Here is a 19,867-nt window from a genome sequence, read left to right as displayed (position 1 = left end):
CGTGATACACTCATTTCATTTTATTTTCAGAAAAAGTTTTAATTTCATTTTTGAGAAAAAAATCGGCCTTTCATCAATAGATGAATTATCATGAGATATTGAAAACTCATATCTCTTTCATTCTTCCATATAATTTTGGAACTAAAATAATTTGGCTCATACTTTTCAGGCGGCTACTTTTGAAACATATGTAGGTACATGAAAAAACGAAAGAATAAGCCGAAATTTCAGAGTTATTGCAAAATTGTCGTAAAAATGTAAGAAAAGTGTTCAAACAATATATGCAGAGTGATAATCCATTTTGAAACTATGATACCCATGTTAGATTATAAATCGCTTCCATTTACCGATGTCTGCCAAATTTATGATAACAGCATACTCGAGCAAATGGCTTCAATTCATTTTGCAAGTCGTAAAAATCGAAAAAAGCACGAAGTCCAATCAATAAATTTGGTTGCATCCATTTTCATGTGCGGCAAATTCGAGGTACATGGGCGTTTCCTGCCAATTATCCGCAACAACACACGATCGCTTGTCGTTGCGTGCAAAACATAAAGCAATAAAATTGTGAAATATAACGAGCACTCTCTTATGTATCCAGACTATCGATTTTTCCTCTTTGTCTTATTGAGCGGAAAGCACTCGTTGTAATACAAGGAAACGATGTGCATTTGAAATGAGTCTGTTTTCTTTGTTATTGTTCTGTACTTCGATAAAGTTGGTTGAAATATTGAAAGAAAAAATGTTTCATTCGAGCTTAGTTAAATATTCATGAAAAGAAGCTGGAATTCCTAATGAAAATGTTCCCATAATTCTATTGAACTTGGCTCTGGTTTAGGTCGACTTACGATAGATGTCACCACCAGAGAACATCCAACTGACAGCTGATTCCTTCAAATGTACTTAGCCCATTGACTCGACGTATGTGAGAATCAAAACAAAAACTCTTTATTTATCAAAACTGGAGAATATTTTTTGCATTCGTCGAACATCGATTCCGTGTTTAAACCATTTGTTTTCACAATTTATTTGCATAATTTAGTCATAGTTAAAAATGGTGTTAGAGGTGAAATCGATTTGTTGTGTGGAAAGTTTGAGGAAAATACCAGAGATTTTCGGTTTAGAAAAAGGTAAATTTTTTTTACGTGTGTTCACTCCAGTGGGCAAAAATGGTGTGACGTATTATTATCTTTATTGAATGGAATTGATTTTGATTGTGAAATTTGGCATTGAATTTCAGACAGCAATTGGCTAAATAGTGTTCGTTATACGTTGTCTGTGAAGACGGGTACGCTGGTGTTTGCGCATCAGACAAAAATTATTGTTTTATCATTGAAATGGAATTCACGTTTACACCAATCAAAATATTCAATTACCTGGTCCGATGAGCTACCTCCGTACGATGATATTACTGCCATCCTCTGCCTGCCCATCACCAATGAAGCTGAAGAGGTAAACAAATTCAATGGAATTGTGCGAGTTAAAGCAATATTATTAAATGGAATTATTCGCAGGTTGTGGCTGGTATTCTCATTGGATTCGATTCGGGGAAGTGTCAGCTGATCACAACTCGAGGCCAAGTCATCATATCGCAACAATGGTATCCAGAACCAGTACAAAGCATTCAATTGCCCAACGAGAAGAAATCCATTGAAGAAATTTATGTGATGTACAAAACGTGTCTGTGTATTCTACAAAGCAAACAATTGATGCAATCGCTGAGGAATTTTGACAAATTGAGTGAGACATTGAACCAGAGAAAAATGATAGCAAAAATATTTTTAAATGTCGAATTTTTCAGATCGAACAAATAGTTTGTTGGGCAGCATTTCGTGTCGCGTGTGGAAATATGGCGATTCATACGGCCGATCCAATGAAATTGTTCACAGTTCAGTTGTTGGTTCAAAGAAAATTGGCCTTTTTGACCATTTTCTAGCTGCAAGGTACTTACAATTTGTTAAATATTTATGCGATTACTTAACATGCGTTCAAATCTACAAGTGACTGTTTCTTGTTCAAAAGTCTTGTTCACTGGTTGTTCACTTTGAATCATTTTCATTTGAATTTTCGTAGAAGAAAAATAAAAATCAATAATTAAACTATTGATGTCTTCTCATTACAGCATGGAGGGTGGCTTTTATGCATCATATAAAAGTTCAGCTCCGCAGCAGCTGGCCGTTTTATCGGGTGGTATCAAGCCATTTGCTGCATTTTATTATGCAAAAGAAATCTTGGTTCAACCATTGGTATCGGTGGCCATAGTTCAAGCGGTTGCAAGTCAAGTAAAGAATGCATTACCGTGAGTCAATCATTTTCTTTAGTCAGTTTGCAAAACTTTTCATACCAATGTTTTCAATCAAATTTGATTTCATGTGTTCAACTTGCTTTCTAAATCAAATTTTCTCATAGGTCATGGTTTCCTGGAGCGCAAAAGCCTCTACCCGCAACTGAACCAGCTCCGCAAATTTCAACGGAATCAATGATATTGCGTTATGGTTTTTACGATGATCATCGAACTGGAAATCGAATTTGGCTGTCGCCGTACAACCGTTTGGCAGCCGTTGCAGATAATTTGGGTCGAGTGATTTTGGTCGATTGCCAACATAATGTAATTGTACGTGTTTGGAAGGGATATCGCGATGCACAGTGCTCATTTATGAAAGTGGATGAAAAAATGGCGAAAATGTCAGCGCAACAGAAACGGCGACATGCCATGTTCATAGCAATTTATTCACCGAAGCGATCAACAGTCGACATTTGGAATGTAGAACGAGGCAAAAAGCTTGCGGTATTTCCAGCCGGACCAAATGGTCAGTTGATTCAACAAAATTCATGTTCGACCGTTGCGAGTGCACCTAGTTCAAGCAATAGTTCGGTTATTTTTAAACCAACCTATCATTCGTCAACTGGAGCATTCTTTCTCAATCCGACCGATCTTACGATTAAAGAGTTGGCCATACCATTTCATTATGCACTGGACACATCGAATACGAAAAAGTCCAAAGATTCTCATATCATAAATCAAATAAAAGCAGACCTCAAAACCATTGACGTCGACAATATGTCGGAATTGGCCGATCTCTGTGATAGTATTCAAACGAATGAAATGCGATTCAAGTGCATTGGTTCAGTTATCAAAAGTCGACACTTGACACCGGACATATTTTCACTGATTTTAAACACATTTTTGAAGAAAATTGAAGGAACGGCAGAAGGTTCCGATCAAGAAGAAGACACATTAACACCGGCCAATGTGGAAACTGATGCCTACAGTAATACACGATTGTCGAAATTTCTGCACAAATACGAAAGGTTGTTACTATTTTACAATGGAATGAAACAAAAGACGTCGCATGATGATTTGATTGACTCTGACGAAATTGGAGATGGCGATTTTGAAGAGATTTTCAAGGTCATTGAACAGTACAAACTGTGTTTGAACCTCAAGAAATCAAAGAAAGTTTTCATTCAAAGTCCAACAACAAGCAATAGTTTCATAGAATATTTATCCATTTTTGATTGTTCGTCGAGTGACAACATTCGATTACATGAGTCGAAAAGTGCACGGTTCACAACCGTTGGATTTGATTTGTTTGATAGTTTTATCAGAAAAAATGCAACTTTCGATGGTTTTTATAAATTGGCCAACATCAGCACGCTATCGAATAAAATTCTACTTAGGCTATTCTTGAAATATTGGATGGAAAAAGACATTGAATATGACAAAAAGTGAGTATTTTTGATGAATAATGAAAATCAACGACGTTGCAAAAAACAAAATTAAAATTCGAAACTTCAACAATTGTCTTTTGCAGCAATGAAGTAAACCATCACCTAATCAGCTTTACGCATATCGTTCAGACAATATGCGATTTGGATCGGGCCTGTGCCGAGCATCAATACAACGCTCTATCACCGTGGTGGCAAAACATTCGAGAGATGCTGTTACACAGCTCAAATGTGTTCAAATCACTTTTAGCTGCAGTATTATGCCGAGATTTGTCAGTTTTGTATCGTCAAAAAGATGTAAGGGAATTTTTTTTTTAATCAAAATCAAATTCAAAATTTTGAAAATCTGAACATTTTTCAAAAATATACACAATTCCTTTTCAATTAGGGACAAGACAGCACAAATGAAGATGATGTATGGGAGCAAGTATCGCAGGAAATAGCCCAATGGTCATTGTTGATTGGAAAATTGGACGATATTGCTGCATTGAGTTCGATTTTGTCATTCACTCCAAACCGGCATTCATCGTCAACTGACGTAGCCGTTCTTGAATATACCACTCCCGACATCAGTTTGATGACGATTTTCAGCGGCGGCAATGGCATTGTATCGGAATTAGTTGCCAAGTGGATCACATCAACCGGAGTGAAACCAAGTGCATTTTTCACTGTTACCAATGAGGAGGAGGAAATCACCGAAGAATACACACATTCTAATTCAGCGGTTTCATATTTAAATTTACTGCGTAAACATTTCCCATTCAGCCTTCGGCCTGCAACCCTACTGTGCCATTTAGCCTGGGAATACGCTCATGCATGGAGCAACAACACGGAGAAGTTTGAATATCTTACAACTTCTCTTGAATATTTGGATTTATTCGATAAATCCGAGTATGCGCTAAAACATGGCATTTGCTGTATCATTTGGAATAATATTCTGAGGAAGTACATTCAAACATCGATGAAACTCCTTAATAACATTGGCCGAAGTGTAGATGGATTAAAGTCACATTCGGCATTTAATGATACAATGGTGAGTGGGGTTGTTATTTTTTTTTCAATTGCATCGATTTCAATCATTTCTTATTTGTTTTTTTTTCTCACCAGATTCCCGATTTTGTGAAGCATTGCACAAAGTTTTTGAATATTTTAACTGAGACAATAATTAGTCAACATGTTGAATTAAAATTTGAAGTGATGCTCCAAGACGGTGCCGAACCGGCACTGGCAACTCGTGCCAATAAGCAACCCAGAGCCAATACTGAAATAGTCGAGCTGCATTCACAGCTGTTGGAAGTGATGTTTATCATATCCTCATTGAATGTGAATGTAAAAAATGGAATGAATTCCTTGTTCAATGAAGTATCGAGAGAGCTGTTGGCATGTGATATGAGCAAAGAGTTGAGTGAATCAATTCCACGACCCGATGAAGTTGTCAATAAATCTAGAAAGCATTTCCTGCACCGGACAATAAATGTGGCTGTCGATTTGATACGCAAAGATTTTCAAGATATTTATATCGTCGATTTCAATCAGTGGATTGAAAAGGTCATTCTTTTGGCGAGAAAATGGACACTTAATCAAGATGAATTGGTAAAATATCAGGTAGTTCAGTTATACTGTCGAGGCTGGGATGAAACGGCAGAAGAGAAATTGAGCGAAGTGTCGCAACCTGCATCTATGGGCAAGATGCTCATATCGATTACAGGCACTCGATTGAATAATTTCGTCAAAGACAAACCAGATCTTTATTCACGGGTTCTGGCCATGGGAAGTAGAACTAGCTCGTATTTGGAACAATTGGTAAGTGAAAATTTTTCGATATTTTTTTCCCCAAAAAACTTCTTTTGGCAATTACAATTTGAATCTGACGGAGTAGATGAAATGAAGTTTCTCAATCTAATTATTCGATCGAAATTCCAGGATGAATCTCCAATGAAACTGTCTGCACAATGTGAAGATGTGGATGATTTAATATACATCGATCGATTGCAGCGGCTCGCCAAAAAGACGTATGAATGTTTGGCAAAGCAACAACAAAGTTCCGATTTAAAATTAGCTGCCCAATTGTACGATGCCTGCGCTGAAATCAAAGAATTTCTGAACTCAACAGACGAGTCTTAGAATTTTGACACCAATTTTTAGTTGCAAAAGGCTTTAATTCAATTCCTGTTATTTAAATAAATTGTAATTGTTAATAGAAAAAAAATAAATGAATCGCATTTTCCTTCAAAACAAAGAAACAATCAAAACGTGACCATAAGTCGCCACCTATTGGCCTATTTGCAAAGCTCGTTCAATCCAATGACATCTATAAAGTACGTGTCGAGGAGAAATGTGTGGTAAGTATTGGCTTAGCGACAATCCAATGCAAAAGACAATGGATTTTTTTCTTTCACTCGTCAGTTCGAATTTGACAGTGTGAGATAAGTGTGGTGTTGGTGTGTGTGGTAAAATAAATTTTTTTTTTCATAATCTCTTGAAACATACCAAAAAAATCGAATGAAAAAATGACAAAAAATCATACGAACTGATTTCGAAATCACATCAAAATCACAAATAAAATAAAGAGAAAAAACATCGTCGAATTTGTCGTGAGTGCATGAGAATTCAGCGCTCCGGAAAAATTGAATCGACAGAAAAGCAAAAGAAAAAAAAAGTTATTTCTAGTGTACTGTATTGGTGTTCGGTCGAGTTTTCGCATTGAGAAAATTTTCTTGGTCTCGTGATCAGCATTCACACAACCGCACACAAACAAAATTATCGTCGAAGCGACAAACGAAAGAAGAAAAATTTGTTGGATTCATATAGAGAAGCAAAGCGCGCTCTGTATGTGTGCTGCTATTTTTTTTTCCTCATGCATGTATCCAAATATTGGTAAATGTTGACGTAATCGGTCGCCATTTGTGTATTTGTACGGGGGATACGTCGCTGCGGCAAGTGTGAAAATAAAATCCGCAAAGAAAAATCAAGGAAAACGCAAACCGTGTGTGTGTGTGTACGATACACTGCCTCCCTATCTATGCATAGCCAGTGTTAGTAAACGTGTCCCAAAGCATTCTGTGGTTCGTTGTGTGTGTGAGAGAGTGTGAGTGTGGAAAAAGGCACCTACAAAGGGAAAAACAGTTGAAATAGTTTGATCCGACGGAACTGAATATATGCAAGAGAAAAATGGTTGTAGCACTTTTTCGTTGATTTAAGCAAAAAAGGCATCGGTGACACACGGCCAACCAGAGTGAAATGCAATTTTTAGCGTTCGAATGATACAAATCCTCTCAATCAACTAACCAGTCTTCTTCTTCTTTTTTTTTTTTACACATATCCACCAAATCTCAATTGAGTTTCATTCAGTGTAAAGTACACACATATTTTCTGTAATCTGCTCGAAAAGTGTTATGTGTTTGTGCCTTTTATTGTAAATTACTTGTTATGAGTGTTTCGTTTTTAGTTGGAATTGCTACTCATTTTGGATTCGAAAATGCTGTTTGTGCTAAAATGCATAATAATAAATAATGAATAAAAAGTGGCGATGACTTATGTTGTCATGCCCAACGGAATGATGGCTTTTTGTATCGGGAGAGAGAGTGTAGAAAAATGTCATACAATGCCGTTGTAATAATTGCAAAGCAAATGATAAGCCAGAAAATCAATAACAACTGTGCACTTTGATCGTTGATACAAAAGTGTCAAAATCGATTCGAAACACGAAAAATGAAAGTCGACACCACAAAATCCCTGTATCAGCGCTACGTTTTTATCAGTTTATTTCTTTGCTGTGTCTATTGATTCTATTGGTTTTGTGAGAAGGGCCCGTAGAGGAAGCAATTCATTGTACGGTATTTGAAGGAAACTGAGATGAGAACTCGGCACATTTGCATGCCACAAACGATGGCCTCATGTGTGTGTACGTGAAATAAGTGCTACAATTTGCTAAAAGGAAAATTCCTAGCAACAATAACACGATGTGTGATCAGCGATGTGGACCTTTTTGCCAGCGCAAGCAAGTAAACGAGCGGGCACGCGCTAGCGACCAACCGATTACACGCGCCTGTTTTCACTCACACAACACTCTAGTTCGTTCGTTCGTTCACAAAATTGACATGATTCGATACACACATTGCGACGCGCTCTCGCTTACACATTAAACGATTTTGTTATTTTCATGCGACATACAGAAACAGAAACAAAAAAATTATCGCCAACCAAGATATACGATTTCGATCTCAGTAGAAAGTTCAGAGTCGTCCCGTTTGCCGCTTCACAGTCACAGTCGCAGTCATCGGTGTCGGACGGTCGGTCGATGAGTCTTGTTCGGCACAAATTTCTATCTAATCATACAAAGTGTGTTGTGTGTTATGTGCTATCCATTTATATGTTATATTACATTTCATATTAGTTGACGGCCACAGGCGAGCTTCTCGGAAATTGAGCGCGGTCTCTCACACTCTCTTTCCATCTGTGTGTATCACCCTGATTTGTGTGTATGTGTCGATTTCATGTCGTGAGACAGTACGTGAACGACACATTGTTCTCGACCACGGTCAAAATATATACAGAAACAAAAGGACCACGTACAAACATGAAAAATGAAAATAATATCAATTCAAACGTGTTGATGAAATTGATGCGAGCAAGATGGAATAGCGCCAGCGAGACAGCAGAAAGGAAAAAAAAACCAATCATTTCAATCGAGAGACATCAAACCGAATGCGCATTAAATCGCCAACAGATATTTTATTGTTTTCGGTTATTTGAAGCAACGGCAAATAAAAAATGACGACAGCGACGACGACAACAAAAGAAAGAAGCCAGAATTTATTTTTAGTTCACACTTCATTTTGCCGCAGTTGATATTTGTTTGTCATGTGCGATTCATTTGCATCAATCGTTTCAGAAATATTTGCAAGCGAAGAAAATTCTCTCTCTCTCTCTCTCTTTATCTCGTTTTGGTTGTCATCGTCGTCATCGTCGTTGATCTCTCTGTCCTACGTCGCAACTGAAACAAAAAATTAGCAATTCATATTTATAATTGAATAATTTTTGTTTCTTTCCGTCGCAATATTGCCATTGAAATAGCGAAAACCAGTGCCAGTATAATAAGAATCGTTCCATTGATGAATTTCTCTTGCGACTGTTCATTAAAGGCTTGAGTTTTGTCACAGTTTTGTGTTTGTCGCATGATATCGTGTTGAATCCGAGAATAATTAATAGTGTGCCTTTCATGAAGTTCGATTGAACCGCCCGGATCAGTCGACGATTGGCATGGAATATATTTTAATGAGATAGATTAAATCGATCGGACTAAAAGTCAGTTCAAATCGAAAAATGAAAGTCAATCATTTGAATAAGTTTTTATAAAGTTAAATCGAAAATTTAGCAAATTTAGTTTAGCCTATTTTGATTCGATCGTAATAGTGAAATCGATGTGACAATAAGCATATGTGTATCTATATTTCATTGGCCAAGAGCTTTCGATTGGACGGAAATTAAAGCGAGAAAATTCATTTTCAAGCAATCGATACGTACACATAGACGCCGTAGGCAGCGTATTGCAATGAGCGCGCCATTTATTCACATCGATTTACACAAGCCTAGCACACGCCGTGTGCCATAAATTGTGCATCGGGACAACAAGTCGTCGGAAAAACTGAACTGTACTACAATTTGAGATCAATTCACGTCGTCAATAAAAAGAAACTCGCCGTTGCTTCTACTATTATAAATCGGTTCAGTTTTGTTTTTGTTTCATTTGACATTTTTTTCTTATGTTCATACACTCGTGTTAATTGCTCATTCTCAATGTACACTACTTTTTCTTTGTCATTACAACATTCTCAAGTGAAATTGTCGGTTGTTATTGTGGTCGTGATGATGTTTTTTTTTGTCATTTTCTTCGTTATAAACAGAAACGTTTGACGTAATTCATACAATCACATCATAGTTTTTTTTTTTTTTTTTCGTTTCTGTTTCAATAAAAATCATTTCAATTTTTGCTCGATTCAAATAGGAAGAAGGATACGAATTAACGCAATCATCGGCAGTGCAGTGAATTCTAAATTGAATTCGTCGAAAATTGTCACGTTCCAATAATTAAGTAAAATTAAAAAAAAAAAAAAACGAGATCTAAAACAAACAGAAGGAGAAAAAGAGGAAGAAAAAACTCAAGTTAAAATGGAGTTCTACAAACATTTTAAGCTAAATTCAATGTTACAGTACATTACAGTGATTTTATTTATAGCCAGCACAACAGTTAAATCAGGTAAGTAATTGGGTAGAAATTATCATTTTAAAGCCGAAAACAATGGCCATTAAACTTTCATTTAGTCACTGGTGAATTTTCGATGGTCATTTTTTTATTTGATTCGTGCTCTCTTTCTCTCTCTGTGTGTGTATTCATACTTCTCGCGATCTTATTCCCTTTCTCTGTTCATATCCATCCATATCAATGGAACGCACTCAGGAAATCGGTGCCATTTCATTTGGATGGCAGTTCTGTGGCGAATTAAAGTAATTTATTATGGTGTGTAAGCGTCATAACAGTTACTTTGTTTGATAAATCCATCCTTTTTTCCATGCTGTTATCGTACAAAATGCTCGATTCTTGCGCTCGCTTCGTTGAATTGAAATTAAAAACGAACGTTCGTTTGTTGCATGCAAAGTGGCAGTTTAACAATTAGATTGAAGTGAAACAAAAAACGGCACCGTTTTTTTCTATATTGTCGTAAATATAATCCCATTCTAATGTGCATAAATGACGTATACGATAATAGAGCAGTTAAATGATGTCATTCCTTGTAAAACATGAGAGTATTGATTTGTTGCGTTCGTGTGTATGTGTATCATACATCGTAGGCAACGATAAAATTCATCATAAACTATCCTAGGCATAACTGGTAATAAAACCACTAAATATCGATGGTTTGTAATGTGGCTCAAATTGGCAAGCAGCACAGATAGCAGGAGAGTGAAGGAAAAGTGTTGTGAGCATTGGCTACACACTATCCAACCATTATTGACATTCAGATGCGAATTCGGTTGAAACCTGAGGGATAAAAATGGGAGCATTAATTACGTCATCACCGAATAGTTCAAGTTCGTTGTTTTCACTTGCAACATATCGTCCGCCTGCTCGCTCGCTTTTGCCATTTGGGAAAACGGGCGATCCACATTTCGCTCACAGTGTGGACATATGGTCACATGAGACACTCAACGCCATTGATTGTGCCAACGAGATACAACACTCAAAATGATAATCAACAAGAATGTCGACAACGTTTAAATTCAATTGGCAACTCCCAATCCCGAAAAAGCAATATCATGTGAATTCAATTGCTGCGTTTTGAATTTTAACTTGAACAAATGACCTAAAAAAAAATTATACATCGATTCAAATGACAAGACATTTACACAATTACCATTGCGATGAATAGACAAAGATATTGACTTGGAATTTCAGTCCAAATGCCATAAAACAAACTACAAATAAGTTTGAAAGCAAAATGCAAAAGATGAAGTGTCGTCGACAGTGTGAAAGTGGTTTCTGTGTTATTTTCAATTAAAAGCGAACTTTCAACTCTCTCGGCTCTTCTTATGCTCGTTCGTTCGCTCTCTCTCTCTCTCCATCTCTATATCGATGTAGATACGTATGTGTATCGGTTTTGCTGTTGAGACATTCATTCCTCCCGCTGTCATGCACATGTTGATAACAATAAACAACTTTAATTGAATGAGTCTCCGGTTTTATGGCAAACATTTGTTTCATTTTTTCATTCTCTTTTCCTCTCTGCTGATGCGCTATGTTCGTGCTATCGTAACGAAATCGTCATATCTAGTGTGCCAAGGAATGCTGTTGCGCGGAAATGCATCGCATCTCGATACAAAGTTATTAAACTTAGCGCAGAAATGTTGTTAAAATCGTTGCTTTTGCTCATTAGTAAAGTTAGACGAAAACTTTGTGTGTTTTAACTCAATTTATCAACCTTATTCCGTTGAAATCGAATTCAAAATGTAGCAACCGTACACTACACCACATCTTGACAACACAGATTGATAACACATTTTGATAAGCATTCTTTTGACAAATTATATTCCCATTACACAGCACTAACTGCAACCAATATAAAATATGGAATGGAAATTTGTCTCGTTTATCATGTATACGACGCATCAATCAGTGGATTTATTTAGCTCTTAGTAATTTATTTCTTTTTTTTCTACGTAATCAGCACTTCACTGAATACACAAACTAACAGCAAAATGATCAGCATTACGCTTATAATGCAATAAATATTTACCTTCATATAAAGGAGATTTGAATTGTTATCGCAAATGGCTTTGTTGTCTCCAACGGGTCATATTTGTGCTTGTCGCAATGCTGTTATCGCGTCATTCAGACGCTTCAACCTATTGTCTTGATCTGATTTTATAATGAGCAAATCTCATCACTGTATTTCGCATTGCAACAGTTATGAAACCAAGATTTCCGGTTACAGTATGTGAGTTGGCATGTGCGATGTCGGAAAATTTGGCCATTTCACGCACTCCGACGCATGAAACTGTTATTTTAAACTTCAATCAAACATCACATGTCATGACTTTCGGATTAACAAAATAAACCAACCAAGTCAATTCACATAAACATGCTAAACGAATTGAAAACGTTCTAAAAATATATCGATTTAGATCCGGGCGCTCGACTTCCAAACTAAGTCATGCTGTGCTGTCAGCAACTATTTTTCACAATTAATTCCATTTGGATGGAAATTACTGAACAAAAAACAAACTGCTAAAACGTCACACAGTAATTGTGGAAACGCCCAACACAAATTACAACGCTTGTTTATATCTCGTTGAACTTTGAACTCATTTTCGAGATAATGCCCTTAAATGATAAAATAAACAAGTAATTCGTCTAATTTGCTTACTCTGATTTAAATTCTAACCTTGGCACGTTTTTCTGCTTACTTTTTTTTTTCAGAATTAACACCAAATTATTCCGACAAAGAAAAAAAAGTAGTATTTTTCGAAGCAAGAGATAACACTGCGTTGTTTTTAAGCTGCAAACCATCATCGACGGCCGAAAAAATCAATATCAAATGGTGAGTCATTTTTTTCAAAACTTATTTTCTGCATTAGATGCACTAATTTCGGGTAAAAGGTAGCATTGGTTGGCTTATATGATGAATTGATTTTGGATTCAGAGTTAACTCACAACTTTTGTGATATATTTGTTTTGCAAATAGGGAGAAAAATGGCACAGATATCAGCGAAATACCCAGTTTGAAAGGTCGCTACAATATCAAGGAGAACAACCTGATAATTCCTGATACTACCGTTGATGACGATGGCAAATACACTTGCCGAAATACTAACAACGGTGAATCAGCCGATATCGAAGTTATCGGTGAGTAAAAAGTGATTCTCAAATAAAATATTGAATGGATGCAAGCGTATTGCCGTTGAAAATGGCCTGATAAATTAAATCCAATAAAAGAAACTAAAAGTGTGATTATTTTTGTTCATAACGTAGCCAACGTTTACTTGAAAAACATACCAGACAATTGGTCTGTAGTCGAAGGTGAAAAGCTTGAAATCCACTGCAAAGCATTCGGAACTAATCCAGAGATCACATGGTTAATCGGTGAGTTGAATCGGATTCCAATTTGGTTTTAAGTCGAGTTACTGTTGAAACTTTTGTTCAATATTTTCTCTATGCGTACACATGTCTAAATATGGGCTTATTTTTCTTCCGAATTGAAAACAGGCAATGATGCAAACTTCAACCGGTCGCATGTTACTCTTAAGGACGATGAAGATAATGTTAAAGATGCGATACTCATCATTAAACACGCTGTTCTCGAAGACCGAAACTGGTACAATTGCACTGCCAGAAATCAAGCCACCGGTTTCCAATACAAACCAGGTCACCAATATACAGAAGACAAGGAAGGAACTTATGTGAGAGTCAAAGGTAAAACATTCATTTCGTAGAAGTTATACGCAGAGATTGCATATTTGCTGCTGAGTAGGCCTGAGCTGAGCTAAATTTGCTGACTCAGGTGCCTGAAGCCTCAAATTTGACTTGGCAAATCTGGCTGGGAATATGAATTTTGTACTGTGAATGCGTTAAAATAACGCTACAGGCGCCTGAGTTAGCAAATTCAGCTCAGCTCAGACCTAATCAGCAGCAAATGTGCAATCTCTGGTTATACGAGTTGTCTTGTGATTGATTTGCGAATAAAATTAACAATTAAAATAAACACTCTGACGCATTCAGAGTTCAAATGAACAAATTAATGTTTAATGCCTCTTTCGTCTCGCTTTTAATAGGAAAATTAGCTGCCTTATGGCCATTCTTGGGCATCTGCGCCGAAGTATTCATCTTATGTGCCATTATCTTAGTCTACGAAAAACGGCGTAACAAGGAAGGCTTAGACGAAAGTGATACAGATCAAAGTCCTGAACAGTAAGTGTCGATTGAACATTTTTATTCTTCCATACAGATGTGCACTTGTCTGCCTTTTCACATGCTTTTCAAAAACATTTTTAAGTGTTTTGAACTAATTTTATTTCTTTTTATCCATTTTTTTTTCTCCTTCTTCACAGAGAAAAACTCAAAACCGGCAAATAACTTAAGTGAATCGTAAAAACACTTTTGATCTTATTCATGTTATGATTTAACGAATGATTTTTTGAGGCAGGAAACTTAACAGTTACAGTGGAAAACCAGAAGAGAAGATGAAGAACAATTAGTGAACGATACCAACAACCATAATTGGATGAGCCACCAGAATGAAAAAAAAAGAAGAAAGAAAATTAAGTAATACACGCATAAAACGATGGTCTAAACCGAATTTTTGTTTTCAAATAAATGTAGGAGAGAATTTAGAGAAAAAAAAAGAAATTACAGCCCATCAAAGTTGTTCACTTTTGAATCCTCGCTAACTCGACACACGAAGAAGAAATAAAACCAATTTGCTGAAAAGTGTTCTCTTTCTTTCTGATCAACAACAACAACAACAAATAAAACATGCTAGAATTAATTTGCGACATTTATTTTAAGTGAAAAAAAAAACAAACAAAAGTTTTTTTTTCGGCATGAACCACTTATTAACTAACATTATAAAACACACACACCAAAAATAAAGAAAAAAAACAACAGAATTTAAAGATACAAAACAACAACACTCAACATCGCCGCCATATTCAACAGTAACTAAATAAAGATGAGAATATAAAAAAAAACAACAAATTAACACTAGATTTAACAATTTTATTCGAAAATCGCACCAAATTTCAACAAATCTAAGTATTTATAGTGAAACGTAATTAAAGAAAAAAAAACATGATGCAAAAATACACAAAAAAGGGAGATTAATTATAAACAGATTTATATAGCAACAACTATATGATAGAAGACATGAAACCAATTGAAAGAAATAAACAACAAAAAAATGCAACTTATCCAAGTCAAACTAAACGTTAAAACCAACAACAATTCGAAACATTAAAATTTGAGCCACAAAATCTAAAAGAAATGAATATTTGTTTTCGGTAGTAATGTTTACCATTATTATAATGATGATGATTATGATTATTAAATTATATTAATAAAATTAAGTTTGAACAGTTGTATTTTATTGAAAATAAAAACCAACAAAAATAAAAACTTAAAAAAATCCACTAAAATGCCGTGCGTCGCTTTTTTATGTGTATATTTTTTATTATATTCAGATTGCTTCTTAAATCGCTATAAAACATTCCGAACGAATCTGTCGTTTGAAGTATTATATATACTGCTATGTCGTTATGTGTAAGTATTCAACATCCTACGTCACACCGAATTAATATGCTAATCATTTACAGTGTGATTCAAAATGTATGACTCACTGACACACCATTCGTCATACACACAATGGGCTTGACAAATCTGTTTGATCCGACTGGTCAAATTCTTTGAACGAAACGTAACACTTCATAGTATGTGTTGTTTACTAATTGAAATTGGCACGTTAAATTCAATTGGACTGTACAGTGTACATTGTTATTATCATTATTATTATTCTGATGTTCACAACACAAAACACTGGGCTAAAAAAAAGTCATAATCTCTCGTACTATGCGCAGCATTCAAAATTGAAATAAAATTTTATTTTAAATCTTAACCTTAAAGTAAATCATTCTACTATCTAAATTTGATAATTTTTCGAATTTTCCCAACAACGTCAGTATAATTTAAATAGAAAAAATACAAAAATAAAAATTACTATTGTTTTTTAAAAAGAATTCGTTAAACGATTCGAAAATTAATTCAAATTTGCGAGAAAAAAAAAGAAAAGTACCAACGACACATGGTGTTCCCAGACGGTCACCCATTCAAGTACTAACCATGCTCAATGCAGCTTAACTTCAGTGATCGGACGAGAACTGGTGCTTTTTACATGATATGGTCGTTGACGAATGTAAGCCGCTGTTATGCGTACACATGTCTCTGATTCCAACTAACCAAGATTATGATTTCGCAAACAGAAAGTTTATTCATAATACGAGAAAAGAATGGACACACGTATACTGCAAAAAGATTGTTGTTTGGACAAAAGTTTCTCCAGAGAATGTTTCATATGATGAAATTATTCATTTGGATCGTATTTATCGAATAAATTCATATTTCACCTCTTTGCGTCGACAATAGCCGTTAAGGCACATCGAGTCAACTCAAATTTGTTCAGAGATCGAGCTGTTTTGATCACATTGATATGAAAGCAGTATCCATTTGATGCGGACGGAAAGACAATTTGAGTCATTGTGATTAAGAATATAAAAAATGCTTTGTATTATTTTGAACAAGATCTCAGTGGTTATTTTCGATTGTTTTCAATTGTTGTTGTCAGAAGAATCCACTTTTTTACAACGATTGGTGCACAGCTTATTTTTTTATGAAGTGTTATCATTATGCTGCGTTTACTTTGGATGAAGTTAGACGAAATAACTGAAGAACTCAAGTTCTTTGGATTGTTATACTAAATGGTTAGATAATAAATAAGCCACATTGATTGGCAATGATACTTGTCATGATAATACCTAAATAAAAATCCAAATCAAAAATGTGCTAATTGAAAATACCGAACTTCACAACTGGAACATAAATTCGGTTTGCTTTATTCACTTTCATTGAGTGTTTTTTTATATTAGAAAAAATAGGTATTTTAGTTGTAATCTTATATAATCACACGTTGTTCAAAAATGATCATGACATCAGAAGACCATTAGTTCGAATGTATCGATCGATTCAACTCGTTTAATTTCGATCAGCTTTAAGTCGATTTCCGTTGTTTTCCACTTTGTTGCCAGGTAATTTGATTGAGGGATGTAAATCGTCACTTTGCTAACATACAACGTTTTGGTCAACAACTTTTCACGTTCACGGTTCATCGCAACTGGATCGATGGCTTGGTTTGGATTTTCGCCCAATTTAAGGATGACGCCGATCTTCTTCAATTTTGGCGACAGGTGTACAAACGGTAAAATGTCATCGATACCGGCCGCATTAAAATGCACCTCATTGAGATTTTCAAGGCTCTGCGCAAGTGCCGGTTTGTTTGCAATGTTTATGCAATTTCCGATTCTCATTGTTGAGAATTTTAGCACTTTTAAGTTTACCAGTGATGACAAATCGACCATTCCTCCAATTTTCATTACAGTAAATCTAACGAGGGACTTCAATGAGCTCAATCCGTCGACAAACGTTTGATTATCTCTGGTGTTAATATGTAATCGTTTGTATACGCCGTTGGCATGCAGCTTATTCAGGAAATCGGAGTCATTCTGTTGTAGCAAAGTCGTGGAAATGCACAAGTCGTCCAATTTGAGTTCCATCATTTCAGTTTCATTCGGCAAAAGCCAACTTAATTTCGTTGATAACGAACGAATAGTAGAGTTTTGCTGCAAAAACGATCGCAATTTGACAGCAGTTGCGCGCTTGCTAGCAAACCATGTGAAATGCTGCAGTTTCGGGTATTTTCGAGTGACCCATTCATAATCAAATTCACTGCATACAATTTGTAGGACTTTTACGTTCGTGAATTGCTTAAGAACACTTTCATAAAACGATTCATTTACTTTACAAAAAAACAAGACAATATCTTCGATTTGGTTTAAGAATTCCATGGGCATCATTTTGATTTGGTCCAAATTAACTCCAAGGAAATCGATTCTCTTGGCTGATTTGAATATATCCCAATCAATGTTGGTCAAATTTAGTTCATCAGTAGGGCCGCTGGCTATCAATGATAGGGTCCCGGCATATTCATGAAAACCAACATATTTGTTATGGCTGATATGATTTTTGGGAAATTGTTGCCGATAAAAGTGGCCGGTAACCCGTTGCATTCGTTTGCATGTTTGTCCAAAAGTGTGAAGATCTTTGATAGATAGATATTCAAACACCTTTTCAAAGCAATCGACGTTCAGTTTGAAGATTTGCGGTGGTTGTTCAGTGTCCATGGTTTGCTGTGGTTCGTTCATTTGTTCTGCCAGTTTTCCTTCGACATTTCGTGGATCCATTTTGGTTTGGTGTAGTTTTACGATGCAGGGAAAACGAATGATGTCGCACACACTAGTGTAGTCCTAGTTGAAATGACATCAAAAGTGAAATTCCAATTAGAATACTCGAAATTAATAAAATTGGAATTTTTTTCATAGTTTCCATTTCAAAATCAATCAATTTAAATGAAAATAATCCATACCAAGTTTTGCTCCGACAATGAAATGCTGACTCAGCGGCTCAAGATTGTGTCGAATGTTTGATGTTAGCTGTCTTGTTGCACAACATACAGAGCAGATTGATTCGTGTTAAATAACACGCAATATTTCGCAACTGAACGAAATATGCCAATAAACGAGCTGACTGCTAAATCTATCGGGTGTAGTTTTCGTATTTATCTCCTATGATTGATGTTTTTAACTTTGAATAATTAACGAAAAACAGAATTTTCTCAAAAATCCTCCGAACAGTTTGAATGATTAAAATATTGTACGATCATTGGTTGCAAACGAAATGTTCCACTATGCCTTCGTTAACCGTTGATTTTGACAGTTAGTTCGAAGTGCAACCGCAAATGACCGAATTGAAACGGTTAAAATCAAGACAGCCTCTATATATTGTCACGCCACATCATCGAACTGTTAAACAGTTTTCGTTTGATCGAAAGGGTTTAGCGGTAATTCTACCAAAAACAATCAAGACAAAAATGACAATGAAAAAAAATGGGCGAAAGAATTGATACCGTTTTTACCCTTTGTATTAATAAAAGAAGACGTCGAATATTCAAACATAGGAATTTATATTATGATGTTAGAGAACTTTTGATTTTTTCACATTCATTTGAAGTGATGAATTTACTTTGAAAAAAATATTGCAAATGACAAAAATCTTCGTCATTAAGAATTAGAAACATGTGTACGCATAACAGCGGTTTACATTCGTCAACGACCATATCATGTAAAAAGCACCAGTTCTCGTCCGATCACTGAAGTTAAGCTGCATTGAGCATGGTTAGTACTTGAATGGGTGACCGTCTGGGAACACCATGTGTCGTTGGCACTTTTCTTTTTTTCTTTCTTTTTTTTGTAGTTGAAATAAAATGTCATATTCAACCCTTGACAAAACATTAAAATCGATCTACTCTCATTCTTCATTCACATTTACCTTGATAAGACTTATTTTCTCCAAAATCTGCTCAAAAAGACATTCCTGTTGAATAGGAAGAAGAACTTATGAATCTCTTTTCCTCTATGAATGCTGAAAAAACGCGAATAAAATAAAATAAAAGCCAATGGTTTACATTTAACAATTTGTTCACTTTATTCGTTACACTTTTTCTATTTAAAATAAAGTTTGTTTTTTTCTTTCATTCTTTACACATAAAAGTTAATATTAGAGCATTTTTGGATTTCAAGTGGATTGCTCGCTTTACAAAAACACGAAATAGAAATCTACATTGCTCTTTTTTTCTCTCTATTCACGACATCGAATTTTATCCAGTTAAAATAAATTTTCATATAACAAATTTTTTTACGATTCAAAGATTGAATTCATTTTTCTCTGTCTACGATTAAATAAGAAGACAAGTTTTTTCTA

General features: G+C 35.4%; 3 protein-coding genes and 2 non-coding genes across 11 annotated transcripts; 3 read left to right on the top strand and 2 right to left on the bottom strand.

Annotated features, from left to right (window-relative positions):
* Window positions 1-884: 884 nt before the first annotated feature.
* LOC129566126 (rab3 GTPase-activating protein non-catalytic subunit) lies at window positions 885-5,942 on the top strand. The gene is made up of 10 exons (XM_055441751.1): window positions 885-1,130; window positions 1,241-1,452; window positions 1,515-1,740; window positions 1,802-1,943; window positions 2,123-2,299; window positions 2,410-3,729; window positions 3,816-4,026; window positions 4,118-4,762; window positions 4,837-5,532; window positions 5,653-5,942. Exons 1-10 carry the CDS (start codon window positions 1,055-1,057, stop codon window positions 5,851-5,853), a joined length of 3,906 nt encoding a protein of 1,301 aa, XP_055297726.1. The 5' UTR covers window positions 885-1,054; the 3' UTR covers window positions 5,854-5,942.
* A 138-nt stretch (window positions 5,943-6,080) lies between these two features.
* On the top strand, window positions 6,081-15,417 carry LOC129566124 (basigin). 7 transcript variants are annotated; one of them, XM_055441749.1, is made up of 8 exons: window positions 6,081-6,179; window positions 9,737-9,988; window positions 12,707-12,827; window positions 12,972-13,132; window positions 13,259-13,369; window positions 13,493-13,699; window positions 14,059-14,194; window positions 14,335-15,417. In XM_055441749.1, exons 2-8 carry the CDS (start codon window positions 9,901-9,903, stop codon window positions 14,357-14,359), a joined length of 849 nt encoding a protein of 282 aa, XP_055297724.1. In that variant the 5' UTR covers window positions 6,081-6,179; window positions 9,737-9,900; the 3' UTR covers window positions 14,360-15,417. The 7 variants fall into 7 exon arrangements, with proteins under 7 accessions (XP_055297724.1, XP_055297722.1, XP_055297725.1 ...); XM_055441747.1 differs by lacking the exon at window positions 6,081-6,179 and adding an exon at window positions 6,649-6,817; XM_055441744.1 differs by lacking the exon at window positions 6,081-6,179 and adding an exon at window positions 7,791-8,070.
* A 650-nt stretch (window positions 15,418-16,067) lies between these two features.
* LOC129566606 (5S ribosomal RNA) lies at window positions 16,068-16,186 on the bottom strand. The gene has a single exon (XR_008687749.1). It is a non-coding gene; the product is annotated as a 5S ribosomal RNA (ribosomal RNA).
* Window positions 16,187-16,859: 673 nt separating this feature from the next.
* Window positions 16,860-19,206, bottom strand: LOC129566123 (uncharacterized). The gene is made up of 2 exons (XM_055441743.1): window positions 18,474-19,206; window positions 16,860-18,354 (listed from the first exon to the last, which is right to left on the bottom strand). The coding sequence occupies exon 2, from the start codon at window positions 18,289-18,291 to the stop codon at window positions 16,984-16,986; it is 1,308 nt and encodes a 435-aa protein (XP_055297718.1). The 5' UTR covers window positions 18,292-18,354; window positions 18,474-19,206; the 3' UTR covers window positions 16,860-16,983.
* Window positions 19,207-19,211: 5 nt separating this feature from the next.
* Window positions 19,212-19,330, top strand: LOC129566604 (5S ribosomal RNA). The gene has a single exon (XR_008687747.1). It is a non-coding gene; the product is annotated as a 5S ribosomal RNA (ribosomal RNA).
* Window positions 19,331-19,867: the final 537 nt, after the last annotated feature.

Source organism: Sitodiplosis mosellana, unplaced genomic scaffold, assembly GCF_009176505.1.
Source record: "Sitodiplosis mosellana isolate CC-2019 unplaced genomic scaffold, AAFC_SMos_1.0 Smas_scaffold_3, whole genome shotgun sequence".
Taxonomy (NCBI): domain Eukaryota; kingdom Metazoa; phylum Arthropoda; class Insecta; order Diptera; family Cecidomyiidae; genus Sitodiplosis; species Sitodiplosis mosellana.
Note: the sequence above shows the minus strand (reverse complement) of the source record. Positions and strands in the feature narration are given on the sequence as shown.